At 39.8% G+C, this 20,642-nt stretch overlaps 2 protein-coding genes across 3 annotated transcripts in view; one reads left to right on the top strand and one right to left on the bottom strand.

Annotated features, from left to right (window-relative positions):
• Nucleotides 1-20,642, bottom strand: part of LOC121387192 (folylpolyglutamate synthase, mitochondrial-like) — a 336,339-nt gene that overhangs the window by 197,016 nt on the left and 118,681 nt on the right. The gene's annotated exons all lie outside the window — the stretch shown is intronic.
• The window catches only part of LOC121387078 (folylpolyglutamate synthase, mitochondrial-like), a 99,915-nt gene that overhangs the window by 4,963 nt on the left and 74,310 nt on the right, over nucleotides 1-20,642 (top strand). The window contains exons 2-7 of one of the 2 annotated variants that reach the window (XM_041518090.1): nucleotides 3,699-4,557; nucleotides 8,968-9,033; nucleotides 12,047-12,154; nucleotides 13,282-13,389; nucleotides 13,815-13,922; nucleotides 17,210-17,242. In XM_041518090.1, the coding sequence (XP_041374024.1) occupies nucleotides 3,750-4,557; nucleotides 8,968-9,033; nucleotides 12,047-12,154; nucleotides 13,282-13,389; nucleotides 13,815-13,922; nucleotides 17,210-17,242 (1,231 nt within the window). In that variant the 5' untranslated portion in view covers nucleotides 3,699-3,749. Of the gene's footprint in view, nucleotides 1-3,698; nucleotides 4,558-8,967; nucleotides 9,034-12,046; nucleotides 12,155-13,281; nucleotides 13,390-13,814; nucleotides 13,923-17,209; nucleotides 17,243-20,642 lie in introns of those variants that run through there. The other variant, XM_041518095.1, reaches the window with a different exon arrangement.

Below are 20,642 nucleotides of genomic sequence, written 5' to 3'. Positions count from 1 at the left end.
TTGCTCTACTCTTGTGAAGGTATCAATGAGACTATGTTTCCAATTATTCCACATCTCAATAACTTGACAATAGGGCCATCAGTCCAAACTTTTCAAACGCCTTTTGTAGATATATATCCAGGTAGCAAACATTGTGTTTCTTCTCCTGAAATGCATCTTCATTATCTTGAGAAAGATATGTTGCCTGATCCTCTGTACTGCGAAACAGTCTGAAGCTTGCTTGCTCGGAAGACAGGGTATTCTCAGTTTCAAGATACCATTGGAGGCGTTGGTTGATTATTCTCTCCAATGTCTTGACAACACAGCTGGTGAGGCTGACTGGACAATAGCTGGTGGCATTCTTCTTCTCTTATCCTTTCTTGTAGACACGAATCATTGTGGCCTCCCTCCAGATTGTTGGACACAGTCTTCCCAGCTTCGATTAAAAACCTCCAATAGCTTTGTGATTGCTGCACTGCCAAGATGAGTAAGCATCTCATAGGTGATCATGTCTGGACCTGGTGAATTCCTGTTCTTAAATTTCTTTAGTGCTACATGTAGCTCATGGAATGTGATGGGTCGTTGCATGGGTTCTGTTGGTGAATCATTTATTGCTCTCTCTCTCTCTCTCTCTCTCTCTCTCTCTCTCTCTCTCTCTCTCTCTCTCTCTCTCTCTCTCTCTCTCTCTCTCTCTCTCTCTCTCTCTCTCTCTCTCTCTTCATGTGTGATTTTTCGTGCTGGGATGTCATTAAACATTCATTCATTCATTCATTCCATGTGTGTATGTGTGTGTTCGTGCATGTGTGTGTGTGTGTTCGTGCATGTGTGTGTGTTATGTAATGTTTATTAGACCCTTTGGAGACGTTAAAGTTTCAACAACTTACCATTTGCTAATCCTGACATAGTTGAAGTCCCTGGAACTGCTGTGTCTAGATTTCCAATAACTTGGTTTGCAGTGACTGTGTTTCCAATGCCTTGGTTTGCAGTGACTGTGTTTCCAATGCCTTGATTTGCAGTGACTGGGTTTCCAATGCCTTGGTCTGTAGTGACTGGGTTTCCAATGCCTTGGTCTGTAGTGACTGGGTTTCCAATGCCTTGGTCTGCAGTGACTGGGTCTCCAATGCCTTGGTTTGCAGTGACTGGGTTTCCAATGCCTTGGTTTCCAATGCCTTTGTTTGCAGTGACTGGATTTCCAATGCCTTGGTTTGCAGTGACTGGGTTTCCAAAACCTTGGTTTGCAGTGACTGGGTCTCCAATACCTTGGTTTGCAGTGACTGGGTCTCCAGTGCCTTGGTTAGCAGTGACTGGGTCTCCAGTACCTTGGTGTGCAGTGACTGGGTCTCCAGTGCCTTGGTTTGCAGTGACTGGGTCTCCAGTGCCTTGGTTTGTAGTGACTGGGTCATCTCTCTTTGCACTGCCAGTGTTTGCATTGCTAATATTTGCAATAATGCCTTCCTTTGCATTGCCCGTGTTTGCAATAACTAGGTTTGCATTTAGTGCTACATGTAGCTCATGGAATGTGATGGGTTCTGTTGGTGAATCATTTATTGCTCTCTCTCTCTCTCTCTCTCTCTCTCTCTCTCTCTCTCTCTCTCTCTCTCTCTCTCTCTCTCTCTCCCTCTCTCCCTCTCTCTCTCTCTTTCTTATTCCAGTGTGATCTTTTTGTCCTCTGTTATGTTCATCATTAAGCAGTTTTGTCAGTCTCCACAGTTTGTGTCCATCTCTCTCTAGATTTAGATTTGCTGTCTATTATCTCCAACGTTAGCGTCTTGCCTGGATTTTTGCTTTGAGATCTTCATGTTGTTCTCATGTGATAGTTGTTCTGCCAGTTTCCTAGCGTCAGACTCGTATGGTGGTTGTTCTTCTGCCATTTTTAGTCTTTTCTAGCACCTCTTGTGATTGTCTCATGGGCTGGCTTAAGGATACAAGCATTAAATTCCTTGACAACGTGGCTAATATATCTTCCTTTGACTTGCAGTGCCTTGATGAGAGTACCTTTACGGTTTTTGAAGAGCCCCTCTTTCCGATTAGCAGCAAGGGATCTTTTATTTGCGCTTCCCACAGGCAGGGTAGCACAAACCATGGCCTTTGTTGAACCAGTTATGGATCACTGGTCGGTGCAAGTGGTTTACACCTACCCATTGAGCATTGCGGAGCACTCACTCAGGGTTTGGAGTCGGTATCGGGATTAAAAATCCCATGCCTCGACTGGAATCCGAACCCAGTACCTACCAGCCTGTTGACCGATGGCCTAACCACGACGCTATCGAGGCCGGTCTACAGTCAGAGTTTACAGTCAGACCGACATGAGTCGGCTTGTATTTCATATGAACGTTTTCGTACTAAATAATCAGAGACAAAATAAGGAGGATGTCTTTCCACAAATTCAACCAACCAAATTTCGCCCCACCCTTTTTTTTTTTGCTTTTCGGTTGTTGTTTTTTTGTGGTTGTTTTGTTTTGTTTTGTTTTTGTGTTTTTTAATGTTGTGGTGCCTCGCAGCCGCCCTCCTTTAATTTTAACCCACCAAGAACACTTAGACTAAGTGTATGTTCAAGTTCTGTTTGCTTGTTAGAATCTCCCTCAGCATTCCAGTGCATTACCGTGAGAGGTTGTCATTTCTTAATTGCTGTTGTACTCCCTCGCCCCCTGGCACAGACAGGCGAATGGAAGGGACCTCCAGTAGCATAGGGTGGGCTCCTTCGAGGCATGGATTCCGATGCTGTCTCATCCTTAGGACCTCAATACATCTGTCTGTTGGTGTAGACATATTGTGGTTTTGTGCGTGGTACCATGGTTTTTTAAATATAATAGAACATATGTTTAACGACACCCCAGCACGAAGAATACATCGGCTATTAGGTGTCAAACTATGGTAAATTCAAGTAAATAATGTGATGAACACCATCAAGATAAAAATTCTTGATGAATAGTTGAATAAAAACAATGCGTAAAGGGCTGTGCAAAAATACAAATATCACAGATAGATAAAATTAAAATTTAGAATAAAAGGCAGTATCACGTAAAATTTTTAATAAAAGTTCTGGATGGAATCGAAAGGATTCCATCACATTTCTGTGACCAAATATATTGTTTCGAGTTTCTTTGAGATGAGTGCACTCCACCAAAATGTGGCGTGCCGTCAGGAATACACTGACAGTGCTCACACTCACGTGGAGGATCGTTCTTCAAGATAAATAGAATAATGAATAGGATAGATCTTTAACAACACCCCAGCACTAAAAATACATCGGCTATTGGGTGTCAAACTGGTAAATGCACACAAATAAAGTGATGATCAACATCAATATAAAAATTCAACAATTACATGTACGGTAAACCACAGTGTAAGGAACTGTGCAAAAAATACAAATATCCCAGATAGGTGATATTAAAATTTACAATAAAAGTCAATATCATGTAGAAATTGTAATATAAGTTCTGGATAGAATCGAAATGATTCCATGAGTCGGAAACTGTAAACATACATATATACACCCGAACACATGTATATGAAAAAAATCACTTGTCTATATATATATGTGTGTGTGTGTGTGTGTGTGTATGTATGTGTAAAACCTCCAGTTGTTTTAAATATATACATATATTTGCCATTGTCGTATTTTGTTTTTAGTGGGTTTAAAAAATATTTTTTAAAGGTTTCCTTTCTTGTTCTAAATTGTATGCTAACAGGAACAAATAATCATATTTGTATTTCAGAGAGCTGTTATTCTTTGAAGTTACTTTAGATGTTTTATCTCGTCTGACACAATGCCGAAGACGAAGCCAGGAGATTCTAAGAAAGGTAAAAACAGGATTTCTTCCCAGGACGTTGAAACACCAGAAATAATAAGACATTTGCCTGCAAGTATAAATCTATTATTGCAGCAATCGCTGGGAACACCGGGTACTTCAAACCTGGTCACTGCAATACCATGTACCACAAATCAAAGTAATGCAAACCTAGTTATTGCAAACACGGGCAATGCAAAGGAAGGCATTATTGCAAATATTAGCAATGCAAACACTGGCAGTGCAAAGAGAGATGACCCAGTCACTACAAACCAAGGCACTGGAGACCCAGTCACTGCAAACCAAGGCACTGGAGACCCAGTCACTTCAAACCAAGGTACTGGAGACCCAGTCACTGCAAACCAAGGCACTGGAGACCCAGTCACTGCAAACCAAGGTATTGGAGACCCAGTCACTGCAAACCAAGGTTTTGGAAACCCAGTCACTGCAAACCAAGGCATTGGAAATCCAGTCACTGCAAACAAAGGCATTGGAAATCCAGTCACTGTAAACAAAGGCATTGGAAACCCAGTCACTGCAATCCAAGGCATTGGAGACCCAGTCACTGCAAAGCAAGGCATTGGAAACCCAGTCACTACAGACCAAGGCATTGGAAACCCAGTCACTACAGACCAAGGCATTGGAAACCCAGTCACTGCAAATCAAGGCATTGGAAACACAGTCACTGCAAACCAAGGCATTGGAAACACAGTCACTGCAAACCAAGTTATTGGAAATCTAGACACAGCAGTTCCAGGGACTTCAACTATGTCAGGATTAGCAAATGGTAAGTTGTTGAAACTTTAACGTCTCCAAAGGGTCTAATAAACATTACATAACACACACACATGCACGAACACACACACACACAAGGAATGAATGAATGAATGTTTAATGACATCCCAGCACGAAAAATCACACATGAAGAGAGAGAGAGATAGAGAGAGAGAGAGAGAGAGACACAGAGAGACAGAGAGACATACACATACATGCACACACGCACCCTAACATAAGACGTATGTTTCTTTTTTCTTGTTGAAACCAAATCAAATATATATATACTCTTCAAAAAAAGAAACGCAAAAGGGTACAAATGGGTTATAACTCCGATTTTATGTTTCCTACCAGTTCATGCTTTGTGAATATAAGGTCATTGCATGTCCCAAACACATTCCCACGGTTACATTCGATAAAACGCAGCTACTGTACAATAAAGTTCCAAAATGTGAATATTCGCAAAAACGCAGCCATGTGCAAACCATGTCACCACTGAACGTGCGTTGTCTGCACGTGCAACATGAACACCGACAGTATAAAAGTGCAGGGTGTTCGCTTGCCTGGCCTCTGTATCTGGCCGACAGTTGACAATCCAGGACATGCCACGTCTCAGTGAACCGCAGAGAAACAATGCCATCGGCCGACTAGACGCAGGCGAATCCAGAACGGCCGTTGCCAGGGCATTCCATGTGTCCCCAAGCACCATACCAGACTGTGGGACCGTTACCAGCAACATGGATCAAACACGTGACCTCCCTAGATCCGGTCGACCACGGGTCACTACCCCGGGCAGGACCGCTACATCCGGGTACGCCACCTTCGGGAACGATTGACTACTGCCACCTCCCACAGCCGCAGCAATACCAGGTTTGCGCAGGATATCCGACCAGACCGTACGGAAACCGCCTACGTGTTTAGGAATTCGTGCCAGACGTCCAGTTCGAGGTGTCATCTTAACACCACAACACCGTCGACTCCGACTGCAGTGGTTGCAGATTCATCGACAATGGCCTCAACTGCGATGGAGACAGGTGTGGTTCAGTGACGAGTCCCGATTTCTGCTCCGAGTCATGATGGAGATGTCGCGTGTAGAGGAGAACGTTATGCGGCAAACTGCGTGCAGGAAGTGGACAGATTCGGCGGGGGAGTGTCATGGTGTGGGCAGCCATCTCACACACTGGCAGAACTGACCTGGACGTGCAGGGCAACCTGATGCACAGGGCTACATTGACCAGATCCTCCGGCCACACATCGTTCCAGTTATGGCCAACGCCAACGCAGTGTTCCAACATGACAACGCCAGGCCTCACACAGCACGTCTCACAACGGCTTTCCTACACAACAACATTAATGGTCCTTCCTTGGCCATCGATTCACCGGATTTTTGAGCATCTATGGGACGAGTTGGACCGACGCCTCCGACAGCGACAACCACAGCCCCAGACCCTGCCCGAGCTGGCAGCAGCCTTGCAGGCCGAGTGGGCCACCATCCCCCGGGACGTCATCCGTACTCTGGTTGCTTCAATGGGCAGGCGGTGCCAGGCAGTTGTCAACACACGCGGAGGCCACACCCGGTATTGACTCCAGATGACCTTGACCTTGGTGGTGTGTCCTATCACTTACTCACAATGGACTAGAGTGAATTGTGAACAATCCTGCAACATTTGGTAATTATCGGACTCACCATTCAATAATTAAATCAATTCTCCAAATGTTACGACAATGTGGTTTTGCGTTTCTTCTTTTGAAGAGTATATATATGTTTGTGTGTATGTGTGTCAACTTCAATCTATTTTTTATTTGCAGTAGTGTATTCAATATATATTTCTGCACATGAAATGATGGTTTGGCACGCTAATAGCCATTTCAGTTTGTATGTGTGTTTTTTAAAACTGTCACAGGTAAGAAATAGTGTCCACTAAGTTATGGACAACAGCAATATCAAACATTGCACTAAACATACACAAGGGAAATTTTATATGGTACTACAATTTAGGCAAACTGTCCCTTTCTATGAATTAACGTCACTTTGTTTCAAGATAAGGTTATATTTTATGTAATCACCTAAATGTTTACTCTTATCATACATTTTCTTACAAACTATCATTTATAATTTGAAAAATATTTCCTATATGTTGCAAAAAGTAGTTTTACTATATATCAACCAGCACATCCTTTTACTGCCCTTGTAAATATATGCTAATATCCGTTAACAACATGCATATTAATTTTTAAAAATACATTTGTTCATGAAAGTAACCTAGTGGACATGCGGTAACATACATGTAGTAGACCAGGTTTAACTTCACTAAATTACTTATAATATAACCCATCTAATGAAATAACTGACTTGCAGTGAAAACTCTGATTATCTATATTTAATGATCAGAACAGGCTGATACTGTAATAAGATTGAGTAACAAGGTCATATGTCTAAATACAGACAAATAATTATTTTAATGATGTGAGGTCATCATCAGACATAAATGATTTGAAATCTTAACTGCTACACATTTAATTCAAGTGAGTAAATGAATGATTAAAGACATCTCAGCATGAATATCATACTATTTGGAATCAAACAAAATGTTCCTTGGACAGTGATTCTGCCAGAAAGAAATGTGTGGGTATGGCGCTATGGAATTGAATGCAACCACAGTATGGGGGTCTCCTCCAGAAAGAAAATGGGTTAAGTTTTGGGTTATGGTTAAGATAATCATACAGTACTGATAAGAATAATAAATTTTGTCAAAATTTAATTAAAACAAAAATCAACCCAAAAATGTGGGTATGGCACCATACCCGTTTTACCCTCTGGCAGAAACCCCGATGGACCAATATAACAAATACACAATTGAACTACTTAATGTACTTCAGCTGACAAAATCATATATTATTTGTTTTTATTTTTCAACACTTGAAATGTTATATGTTAAATGCATGCATGTGTACATGCTTATATCATTTATAAGACCCGGCCTCATAACTTGTGTCAGTTTGTTGATGCTTACTACCATTAGCGGTTGGTGTGGGAAGGAGACAAATAGTTTTCATAAATATACCCATAAATGTCCTTATTGTTGAGGCAGAATGCACTCCACCTGTATAGCTGTCTCATTGTACAACCTTACGATGCCTTGTTTAACACTGAATTGTAAACCAAACAAAAATACAGCCAGATACGTTTAATGCAAAGATGCACAAACATCCTTCATTTGTAGTAGTTTGAGGTACAAGAATGATCAGGAGTGGACACATCAACAGCGACCCATGGGGTTATAATATAACACATATATATATATAATATATATATAATAATATATTATACACAAGAAGTGACATCAACAGTCACTTCAGTGATGATTGAGCTATTTGTGCTGTAGTTTGAGTAAGAGTAGTGTTAGCCAATATTTCATAATTAACGTGACTCTACAGAAGTTAGAATATAAGAACTCTGCAGAAGGAATGTATTTGCATTTGCACAGGTCAGCTATTAAAGAAACATAACTGGCATCCCCTGCTCAGAATTCAGTGTGTGTGTAGGGGGTGGGGGGTGGAGAGAGTATTTTTTGTTTGTTAATTTTTTATTTATTATTATTTACTTCGGTGACACTTTCATGTGCCAGGTAGAGAACACATTCATTAGGATATATATCACTAAATCAAACTGAAAAGATGCCGTTAGTAATAAACATAATAGTGCATACAGCAGCTATATGTATAACCATTATTTTAATCAACATATCACCACAAAATTGAAATATTAACACAGTGCACACCATAACACCTGACCCTTAAAATGTTTTATATATCATGGCACATCTCTGACTTCTGACTATCCTAGTTCCACATAAAAAAAAGAAGTTAATCCTAATTTTACTGCCACTCTGCAAATGTTATAAACACTGTTTAGTAATTAACTGGTACACTGATAGTAGTTAAATCAAATCTACCTGTGTTTATTAAAATAACTGAAAACAAGTATGTGTCCATCATTAACTATTAGTATAAATCAATGTGATGACAACTGTGATGTGTTTTATACTAGTAACTGATATACTGACAGTGTAGTGTGACCACTAAGTTACTCTGTTTTCCGCTGTGTTACTAAAGTGTCACAAAATTACAGTAAAGCTAATATTCTAGGACTACACTTTAAATAGGTAAACTATTATTCAGTATACACATGTAGGAGACGTATTAATAGTAACATACATGTATATATATATATATATATCTACATGTATATATATTCAAAACAGGCTTTTTAAAGTGGTTTTTATTTTTTATTTTTTTAGTAAAAAACATTTCATTTACCGGTACCTGACTTTCATACATAAATTATATACAAGCAGAGATGATTTTGGAGATGGTATATTTATTCTGCTATTTTCAACCAGTTGCTTTCTTCTATTTGCAGCTGTGCCACAGATATATAACATTACCAACATTACTGGGTGTTATAGTGTTACAATTCAGCCAAAAAGTAAGTATTTTATATTATTGCTTATGCTTGTGTGTGGTATGGTGGGTCGGGACGTAGCCCAGTGGTAAGTCGCTCACATGATGCGCGAACGGTCTAGGATCGATTCCCATCGGGGCGCTCATTGGGCTCTTTTTCATTCCAGCCAGTGCATCACGATTGGTATATTAAAGGCCGTGGTATGTGCCAACCTGTCTTGAGATGGTGCATATAAAATATCCCTTGCTACTAATGGACAAATGTACCAAATGTTTGACATCCAGTAGTCGATGATTAATAAATAAATGTGCTCTAGTGGTGTCATTCAACAAAACAAACTTAAACTTAGTATGTGGTATACTGTAAAACTGCATACATACCGTAAACGTGTACCGTAATTCCTTGAACAGTGGCCTGCATTGATTAGAAGCCTTCCTTGATTAGAGGCCAGGTCTCCAAGCATTTCGAAACAAAACAAATAGAAGCCTGCCTTGAATAGACGCGCTCAATGGGTAGGTGTAAACCACTTGCACCGACCAGTGATCCATAACTGGTTCAACAAAGGCCATTGTTTGTGCTATCCTGCCTGTGGGAAGCGCAAATAAAAGATCCCTTGCTGCCTGTCGTAAAAGAGTAGCCTATGTGGCGACAGCGGGTTTCCTCTAAACAAACAAAAATAGTGTCAGAATGACCATATGTTTGACGTCCAATAGCCGATGATAAGATGAAAGATAAATGTGCTCTAGTGGCGTCGTTAAATAAAACAAACTTTACTTTTTTTGAATAGACGCCTGCCTTGTTTAGAGATCGGATCTCAGAGTCATAGGCTCCCATTTTTTTAAAAGGGGGGGGGGGGGCAGGCTAGCTTTTGCCAGAATGAAACGAAAATGTCCGAATCTGGATAACAACATTTATTCATATTAGCGTCACTGCTAAACAGCTATCTTGGGCTGCAGACGCATTTGTACATGGATTTTGAAGGTTGAATGAAATACATTGTAAAAAGGTCTAAGGTTAGCTTATTTTGTTCGATAGTCTGTATCATTTTTGCCCGAATTTGATGTTTTGCTCCAGCATTGGGGGGGGGGGGGGGGGCAGTTGCCAACCCCCCACCACTGTCCCCCTGTCTCGTGAGGCTCAAAGCATCTGGGAAAAATAACAAATAGAGGCCTGCATTGAATAGAAGTCTGATTTACATAAGCCCAGTGGTAAAACGTTTGCTTGATGCGTGGTCGGTTCAGGATCGATCCCCGTCGGTGGACCCATTGGGCTATTTCTCGTTCCAGCCAGTGCTCCACAACTGGTGAAACAAAGGCCGTGGTATGTACTATCCAATCTGTGGGAATGGTGCATATAAAATATATAAAATTCCTTACTGCTAATCGAAAAGAGTAGCCCATGAAGTGGCCACAGCGGGTTTCCTCTCTCAATATCTGTGTGGTCCTTACCATATGTCTGACGCCATATAACTGTATATAAAATGTGTTGAGTGCGTCATTAAATAAAACATTTAAATATTTAAATGTTTCTGCTATTGTAGCTTTGCACGACTTCAAAAGGTAATATAAAGGAGAAGCTAGGTTTGCACACCTACATTAGAAGGCTATGTTAGAAATGTTTGCATACAAGAAAAGAGAAGAAACCTGCATTATATATACACTGGGTGTCGGAGTGTCGCGAAAAATAAAAAGCCTGTGGCTTTACGGTACATCATTAAATTGACACGGGGCAAGATGTAGCCCAGTGGTAGTTCACCAAGATAAACATCTACGGTCCGGTTTTATTAAATAACATTTTGACATCTATTGGATGTTACGCATAGCAATAAACATCACAATAATAAATATTATGCTGGAGACGTTTATCTTGATGAACTAGCCAATAGTAAAGTGTTCGCCTGATGCGCAGTCGGTCTGGTATATCTAAGGCTACTCGCTTGATGCGCGGTCAGTCTAGGATCGATCCCCGTTGGTGAGCCCATTAGACCATTTCTCGTTCCAGTCAGTACACCACAACTTGTATATCAAAGGCTATGGTATGTGTTGTCCTGTGTGGGATGGTACATTTAAAAGATCCCTTGCTACTAAAAAGTTTGTATTGTTTAACACCACCACTAGAGCACATTGATTTATTAATCGTCATCTGTTGGATGCGAAACATTTGGTAATTCTGACATATGGTCTCACAGACGAAACTCGCTACATGTTTCCATTAGTAGCAAGATATCTTTTATATGCACCATCTCACAGACAGGATAGCATGTACATGTACCACAGCCTTTGATATACCAGTCGAGATGCACTGGCTGGAACGAGAAAAAGTCCAGTGGGCATCAAGCGAGCAACTTAGCACTGGACTACGTCCACTATGAACCTCAGTTTCTAATGCACCACGTTTTGTTTTTATTTTTATCATAAAATACACTTAAATCAGTATAATTCATTATCCTAATTTGAGTCATGTTCCCAATCTGTGAAGTTGGAAGGAAGGAAATGGGGTGTTTTTTTTAAACGATGCACTCAACACATTTTATTGACGGTTATATGGCGTAAGACATATGGTTTAGGACCACACAGATATTGAGGAAGGAAACCTGCTGTCGCCACTTCTCATGGGCTACTCTTTTCGATTAGTAGCAGTGGATAATTTATATTGACCATCCCACAGACAGAGTAGTACATACATTGTACCACGGCCTTTGATATACCAGTCGTAGTGCACTGGATGGAACGAGAAATAGCCCAATGGGCCCATTGATGGGGATAGATCCTAGATCGACCCCGTTTTCAAGCAAGCGCTTTATCACTGTATTATGGAGAAGGAAATGGGGTTTTTAACGATGCACTCAACACATTTTATTTACGGTTATATGGCATCAGACATATGGTTTAGGACCACACAGATATTGAGGAAGGAAACCAGCTGTCGCCATTCCATAGGCTATTCTTTTTGATTAGCAGCAAGGGATCTTTTGGGGGATGGGGTTGGGGTGGTGGTTGGTTGTTGTTGTTTTAATTTCTTCCTGTTTTATTTCTAGCTTTTACACGAAAGTGGTCAACTCAGATGAGAGGTGAATTGCCCAGTAAGAAAATCAAACATAAACGACAAAACCGACAAGACTCGAAACATCCCAGGATGTCTTCAAGTAAGTACATTTAACTTTATCGAAGGAAGGAAGGAAATGTTTTATTTAACGACGCACCCAACACATTTTATTTACGGATATATGGCGTCAGACATATGGTTAAGGACCACACAGATATTGAGGGAGCAAACCCGCTGTTGCCACTTCAATGGCTACTCTTTTCGATTAGCAGCAAGGGATCTTTTATATGCACCATCCCATAGACAGGATATCACATACCATGGTATTTGATGTACCAGTCGCGGTGCACTGGCTGGAGCGAAAAATAGCCAAATGTGCCCATTGACGAGGATCGATCCTAAACCGAATGCGCGTCAAGCGAGAGCTTAACCACTGGGCTACTTCCCAGTCCATAATGATACACTTCAGAGTAATACGGCTAATTTGGAGTTATACCGTTACGTAAACGTTACACTATTGACATATTATATGTACCAGGGAGTAATACGGCTAATTTGGAGTTATACCGTTACGTAAACTTTACATTATTGACATATTATATGTACCAGGGAGTAATACGGCTAATTTGGAGTTATACCGTTACGTAAACGTTACACTATTGACATATTATATGTACCAGGGCCGTACCCTGATCAACATCGTAGTGGGGACACTAGTTTGTTTTATAAACAAATGAAACACAATACATATTAAACCCTGAGATATGTATGCTATTTTCTGGAGTAAAAAAAAAAGGAGAAAAAAGTGAGATTCTCAAGGGAGCAACTGCCTCTGTTCCTCCCCTCCTCCCTGAGGGTACGACCCTGTGTACCTACCGTACTATATGTAAGGTAGTGAATTGAGAGCCATGTCATTGCAATAACATGTCTAGGGCAATAAACCATTTAAAACAATTAGTCACTATTGTAACAGGTTGTACTTTATCTCTCGTAAAATATAACTCTCAGTTTTACAAGTATAATATATAATATAATACACCATGGGTATGCGAGATAGCATCCGTTGTTATTTCTGCTTATTTGTTTGCTTTGGTTAGGTAGGGTTTTTTGGGGGTGGGGGGTTGTTGCGTTTTTTTCATCTTTTTTTTTGGGGGTGGGGATGTTCTTTGGGGTGGGGGTTTCTTTGGTTGTTGTTGTTGTTTTAATTTCTTCCTGTTTTATTTCTAGCTTCTACACGAAAGCGGTCAACTCGGATGACAGGTGAATTGCCCAGTAAGAAAATCAATCATAAACGACAAAACCGTCAAGACACGAAACATCCCAGGATGTCTTCAAGTACGTGCATTTAGCTGTAACGAAGGAAATGTTTTACTGAACGACACACTTAACACTTTTTATTTACGGATATATGGCGTCAGGCATATGGTTAAGGACCACACAGATACTGAGGGAGAAAACCCGCTGTCGCCACTTCATGGTCTACTCTTTTTGATTAGCAGCAAGGGATCTTTTGTATGCACCATCCCATAGACAGGATAGCACATACCACAGCCTTTGATGCACCAGTCGTGGTGCACTAGCTGAATCGAGAAATAGCCCAATTATGGGCCCATTGACGGGGATCGATCCCAAACTGACAGATTCTCAGGGGAGCAACTGTTAGGTTGGGTTTTTTTGTTTTTTTTTCTCTCTTTTTTTTTGAGGGGGGGGGGGGGGGGGGTTGTTGTTGTTGTTTTAATTTCTTCCTGTTTTATTTCTAGCTTTTACACGAAATCGGACAACTTGGATGACAGGTGAATTGCCCAGTAAAAAAATCAAAGATAAACAACCAAACCCTCAAGACTCGAAACATCCCAGTATGTCTTCAAGTAAGTGCATTTAGCTTTAAAGAGACATTCCTGAGTTTGCTACATTGTAGGATATTTCCGACTAATAAAATATTTCTATGATTAAACTTACATATTAAATATATTTTCTTGTTTAGAATATCAGTGTCTGTATACTCTATGTGTTTCTGGTTGTCTTAATATTTGTAAGAAGCCCAAACTGGGTTTTGTCTTTCAATAATTTCGTACGTACGAAAAAACAAACATATTTCAGGAAATTAAATTAAATTTAACCTAGTACAAATATTGGAACGATCAGATACACGTTTAATATACAGCCACTAATATTGCATGCAGAAAAATATATTTGATGTAATTACAATCGTTAAAAGTCTGTTAATTGATAACATCTTTAAAAATGTAGCAAACTCAGGAATGTCCCTTTAACGAAGGAAGGAAGGAAGGAAATGTTTTAATAATTTTATTTCATTTCAACTTATTTTCGTGCTTATATCCAATTACGGTTCAAGTACGCCGTCCTGGGCACACACCTCAGGTATCTGGGCTGTCTGTGCAGGACAGTGGGTTAGTTGTTAGTTGGTTAGTGGTTAGTGAGAGAAGAGGGTGTAGTGGCCTTACACCTACCCGTTGAGCCCTTAAGAACTCGCTCTGGGTTGGAGCCGGTACCGGGCTGCGAACCCTGTACCTACCAGCCTGTAGTCTGATGGCTTAATGTGTTTTATTTAATGTCGCACCCAATACATTTTATTTACGGTTATATGGTGTCAGAAAGGGTAGCACATACCACGACCTTTGATATACCAGTCATAGTGCACTGGCGGGAACGATAAATAGCCCAATGGGCCCACCGACGGGGATCAATCCCTGACCGACCATGCATCGAGCGAGCGCTTTACCACTGGACTACATCCCGCCATTCTAAATCTAATGAAATATATAGTTACAGGTGGTTGTAAGATCAACACCACTTGATGGACCAATGATTGTAAGTGAAAGAATTGCAACATTCATTGCACTTATTGTCCTGTTTGGCGTGTCATTTGTTTTCTTACAATTTTGATTCGGTTGCTATTTGTACAATAGTTGACCTATGGGCCTGAAAGTTTGTCTGAAGGTGGCAAATACCCACATAGTACTGGGTGTGAAATATCAAATTTACATTTTATTTCATTCATACTTATTTCCGTGCTTATATCCAATCAAAGTTCGAGCATGCTGTCCTGGGCACGCACCTCAGCTATCCGGGCTGTCTGTCCAGGACAGTGGGTTAGTTAGTGGTTAGTGAGAGAGAAGTCGGTGTAGTGGCCTTACACCTATCCACTGAGTCGTTAAACTCGTTCTGGGAGGAAGCCGGTACCGGGAAGCGAACCCAGTAACTACCATAGCGTAATCACTACACCATCGACGCTAGTCAAATTTAGAGTCCCATACTTTAAAAAATTTGTTTGACATATCCAGCAGTGGGAGTGGGGGTACCCGGTATGCTAACTGTTAAAGCGTGCACTTTCATACAATGCATAAAGCGGTTCTGTTGATAAAACTTCCATGAAAAAGTAGTTTGTTTTATTTAACGACGCCACTAGAACACATTGATTTTTTATCTTAGCATCAGCTGTTGGACGTCAAACATAGGCTACTCTTTTACGACAGGCAGCAAGGGGTCTTTTATTTGCGCTTCCCACAGGCAGGATAGCACAAACCATGGCCTTTGTTGAACCAGTTATGGATCACTGGTCGGTGCAAGTGGTTTACACCTATCCACTGAGCCTTGCAGAGCACTCACTCAGTGTTTGGAGTCGGTAGTTGGATTAAAAATCCCATGCCAGATTGGGATCCGAACCCAGTACCTACCAGCCTGTAGACCGATGGCCTAACCACGACACCACCGAGGCAGGTCAAACTTCCATGAACGTCAAACATTATCACGTTCCATTTTTAAAGGTGCAGACCCTAGTTTCAGTCAATGAAAATGGACAATAAATTTAATTAATTAATCTACAAACCAGCAATACACATTTCCATAAGGATGTAACAGAGAGAAGCCAAAATCCCTTATATTTAAACATGGAAATCCTGTCTAAAATACTGACGCCATATAACCGCAAATAAAATGTGTTAAGTGCGTCGTTAAATAAAACATTTCCTTCCTGTCTAAAATAATTAAGAGATTGTCTCGATAACCATTACTTCTCAGATGAACGTGCGTTTTTAGAATTATGAAAAATGCATTTTGGGGTATTGCAAAAACCTGGATGTCCAGAACCACTTCAGGTGTACGAAAATTAATATTCTAAATAATAAAATGAAAGTACTTCTAATTTAAATTATAAAAAAATGGCTTTAATAGTGAAACAGACGTCGTAGTGTTTAAAAACTAACATCTGTCACTTTAAATGAATACATTTTTTTTTCCTTCAGTAGAAGACATGTATTGATACCTTAATCAGCATGTTTTGGTGGTGGGTTTTTTTTTTGTAAAGGTAGATTGCCATATACATGTTTTCAATATTGTACAGTAGGGTCTCCACGATTATTCGATTACTCAAGTACTCGGGCACGGGCCGAGTCCAGCAAGACTCAAGTCATATGTTTGCAGCCAGTTACATTATACTTCTAGTGGAAAAAATGTGGCAGCTTTCCTTTTTATGACTGTGTCAAAATGACTGTTCGGTATCCAATAGTCGATGATTAAGGAATCAGTGTGCTGTAGTAGTGTCGTTAAAAGAAAGAAAGAATTTCAAATGTGTCCACATATATATAAACCATCACAAAATACACCTCTGCCTGTTACCGGGCTGCTGGTGGAGGCCGGCACATGTGCCCATGACAGGCGTGCGCTAAAACAGCTTGCTCTGAATGTGCACGTTAAACCCTATGACCTGACCTGACCTGACAAAATACACTAAAGTCCATTGATATGTCTTATATTGATTTTCGTATCTCTGGACACGATGTGTGTGGCGGGAGATAGCTCAGTCGATTGAATGCTCACGTGAGGTGCTTGCGTCGCAGGATGGAACCACCTCGGTGGATCCATTCAACTGATTGTTTGTTTTTTCTCGTTCCAACCAATGCACCAAAACTGCTCAAAGGCCGTAGTATGTGATTTCCTGTCTTTGTGAAATTGGATATAAAAAATTCTTTGCCCCATTAAGAAAAATGTTACAGGTTTCCTCTGACTAGGCTAGCTACGTGTTAGAATTACCAAATGTTTGACATCCACTAGCCGATGGTGAATTAATCAACGTGTTCTAGTAGTGTCTTTAAACAAAAAGAAACTCTAACACAGCTCGTTGTTTTGATTTCAGAAATGGGACGTGACAGGCTAACTACCATGATACGTAAGTTCATTTTATTTATTTACACTGTGTACACGTTTGACACCTGATATCATCAGTTTTACAGTGTTTCACGAGTGCATGCCATCGCAGCTGTATATAGTCCATTGAGTTTTCTTGGGAGTGACAGTCATCCAGCAGGCGGTACAGTTGGGGTGAAACTTTATACTTTACATATACTGTATTAGCCGTAACATACAGTTCATAGGCATTACAAACATTAAAATATAATACATACATCATTAAAAGAGGAACACAATTTACATTGTATGGAAAGTGATGAAAATATTTACTATAAAATGTAGTAAAAATTATAAAAATGACAAAGAGTGTATATAATAGAGAGAATATATATACTTGTGACGGAACATGCTCTTATTTTTTTCGCCTGTGGCGATGTTAATGGTTTTAGAGGGCTGTGTGCAGCGTGGTTACGTAATACCTCCTCGCGACGGTGGTCGAGCTGTTCCCAATATGCACTTAAGACCAGGTGGGCACCTTGTTACGTAATACCTCCGCGCGACCGTACCCTTTAATACACACCCAGACCAGGTGTGGACACACCCAGACCAGGTGTGGAGGCCATGTGGCCAGTAGTTACGTAATACCTCTGCGAGTTCTGTTTTACGACCTTATTCCTAGCGGTTTGGCGACAGCTAGTCTGACCATCTAACAAAAAAATGTCGTCTTGGTCGATGTGGAAAATTCACATGATGGGGGAGTACCGCGATGTGCCCCCAGGCGATATTCGGATTTTTGAATAGGATTTTAGAGATATCAGGGAGAAACATATTGGAAGGCTTCCGGGGAACGTTGTCCGTTTGGACTTGGTAAATATACATTTCTGCTCTGTTGTATAACCTTGATGTGATTGATGTGACTTCAAATATTTTAATACTGTATTATACCAATATTATTTAGACAGTGTTTCCGGTAATCTGACGAAGTAAATTGTAGGCTTCACTGTTCTAAAAATATAAAGCTTAGCCGGTCATCCTAGAGGACCTAGGTAAACTGTATGTTAGTGTCTTTATTGTGATAGGTACCAGTATTAATTCGATATTTCAAGGTTACTGAATGAGTAGTTAAGGGTTAATTAGAAATTAACCAAGTAGGAATAGAGTTGTAATTCCTTTATTAATTAAGTTCCCCTGGAAGCGTTTCCAATTATCACACGTGTGTGTGTTGCATCACGGTGAAGTGATTAGAATATTGTGTAAACTAGACACCTAGTGATTAACTAATTAAGTGATTAGTTCTGGGTTGTTATTATTATTGTTGTTGTTAATTAATTAACTGCGGCAAATACATTTGTCAACTTAAGGTTAATACAGATTCCAAAGTGTATTGTGTTTTGTTGTGTTTTCTAGTGAACTAAAAGTGCTATATATATAAATACTTATATAAGATCTTTCTCTGAGATACCTAGAGCCGAGCCACTCGGGTATCGAACTGCCCGATACAGAGGGATCTAATAGATATACAGTTAGGAGAGATATGTGGATAATCGTGTTTTATTCAGTTACGGGTATTATAGGATCCCCGTGACAATACTCCACTTACGTATTATCACGTCTCTGCGTAGTTGCCCCTAGTAAATAGTTACACAGTGTTATTAGCTGTTTTACATTATCAATGGACAATAGCTGTATTAATTTAAAAGAGGATGGTCTGGTTTAATAGTATGGTGTTATGTACCTGCGTCTGCTAGTATTGTAGAGAGGACAGACCAAAATAAAATAATACCCATCTTCAACAGCATTCATATTACAAAGCTTACATACTTTATCCTTTCTCACAGTAGTGTTATATCTTCCCGTTTATATTGCTAGACTAGGCGCAGATAGTATACGCTTACATAATATTTGTATTTTGAGGAAATTGCTTTTGGTAGATAATATTGTTAACAAAAACTATTCAGCAGGAATTGATATATAACACATTTCGTGGATGTACGAAATATAGCGAACATGGATTGGGTAAACTCGTCTGTCATCCTCTGTTTAATTTCAGACAAAAATAAATTATAGTTAGTGACATTTTGTTTATACTATATGTGAGCGTACCCAAGTCTGCACAGTAGATCTCGTACCTTGCTATCCCAATTCACTGTGGCTGGTTTTCTTAAACAGTTGTCAAACAATGTAACATAGCATTGACGTAATATACAGTTCTCCGTAGTTAACAGCTTTAACCAATATTTAATAATATGCATGCTTATATCTATATACAGTGGTGTTCTGCCTAATTCACAATATATCATCATGTTAGTTGTACTTCTTTTAAAGGGATATTCCTGACTTTGCTGCATTGTAAGATGTTTCTGACTAATAAAATATCTCTACGATTAAACTTAAATATTAAATATATTTTCTTGTTTAGAATATCAGTGTTTGTATATTCAATGTGTTTCTGGTCATCTTAATATTTGTAAGAAGCCCAAACTGGGTTTTGTCTTTCAATAATTTCGTACGTACGAAAAAAAAAAAATTCTTCAGGAAATTAAATTAAATTTAACCTAGTACAAATATTACAACGATCAGAAACACGTTTAATATACAGCCACTAATATTGCATGCAGAAAAATATATTTGATGTAATTACAATCGTTAAAAGTCTGTTAATGGATAACATCTTTAAAAATGTAGCAAACTCAGGAATGTCCCTTTAACGAAGGAAGGAAGGAAGGAAATGTTTTATTAATTTCATTTCATTTCAACTTATTTTCGTGCTTATATCCAATTAAGGTTCAAGCACGCCGTCCTGGGCACACACCTCAGGTATCTGGGCTGTCTGTGCAGGACAGTGGGTTAGTTGTTAGTTGGTTGGTGGTTAGTGAGAGATAAGACGGTGTAGTGGCCTTACACCTACCCATTGAGCGCTTAAGAACTCGCTCTGGGTTGGAGCCGGTACCGGGCTGCGAACCCTGTACCTACCAGCCTGTAGTCCGATGGCTTAATGTGTTTTATTTAATGTCGCACCCAATACATTTTATTTACGGTTATATGGTGTCAGAAAGGGTAGCACATACCACGACCTTTGATATACCAGTCATAGTGCACTGGCGGGAACGATAAATAGCCCAATGGTTCCACCGACGGGGATCAATCCCTGACGGACCATGCATCGAGCGAGCGATTTACCAAAAAAAATATTTTAGGAAATAAAACGAAATTAACCTAGAACAAATATTAGAACGATCAGAAACAGGTTAAATATACAGCCACTAATATTTTATGCAGAAAAATATATTTGATATGAAATTACAATCGTTAAAAAGTCTCTGTTAGTCGATAACATCTTAAAAATTGCAGCACACTCAGGGATGTCCCTTTAACACCAAGTATTCGTTTACAATATTGCATATTGACACATTATTATCCAAGGCGAAGGAAAGTTATAT

Source organism: Gigantopelta aegis, chromosome 13 (assembly GCF_016097555.1).
Source record: "Gigantopelta aegis isolate Gae_Host chromosome 13, Gae_host_genome, whole genome shotgun sequence".
Classification (NCBI taxonomy): domain Eukaryota; kingdom Metazoa; phylum Mollusca; class Gastropoda; order Neomphalida; family Peltospiridae; genus Gigantopelta; species Gigantopelta aegis.
The sequence above is the reverse complement of the archived record's forward strand: the minus strand, read 5'-3'. Positions and strand labels throughout refer to the sequence as shown.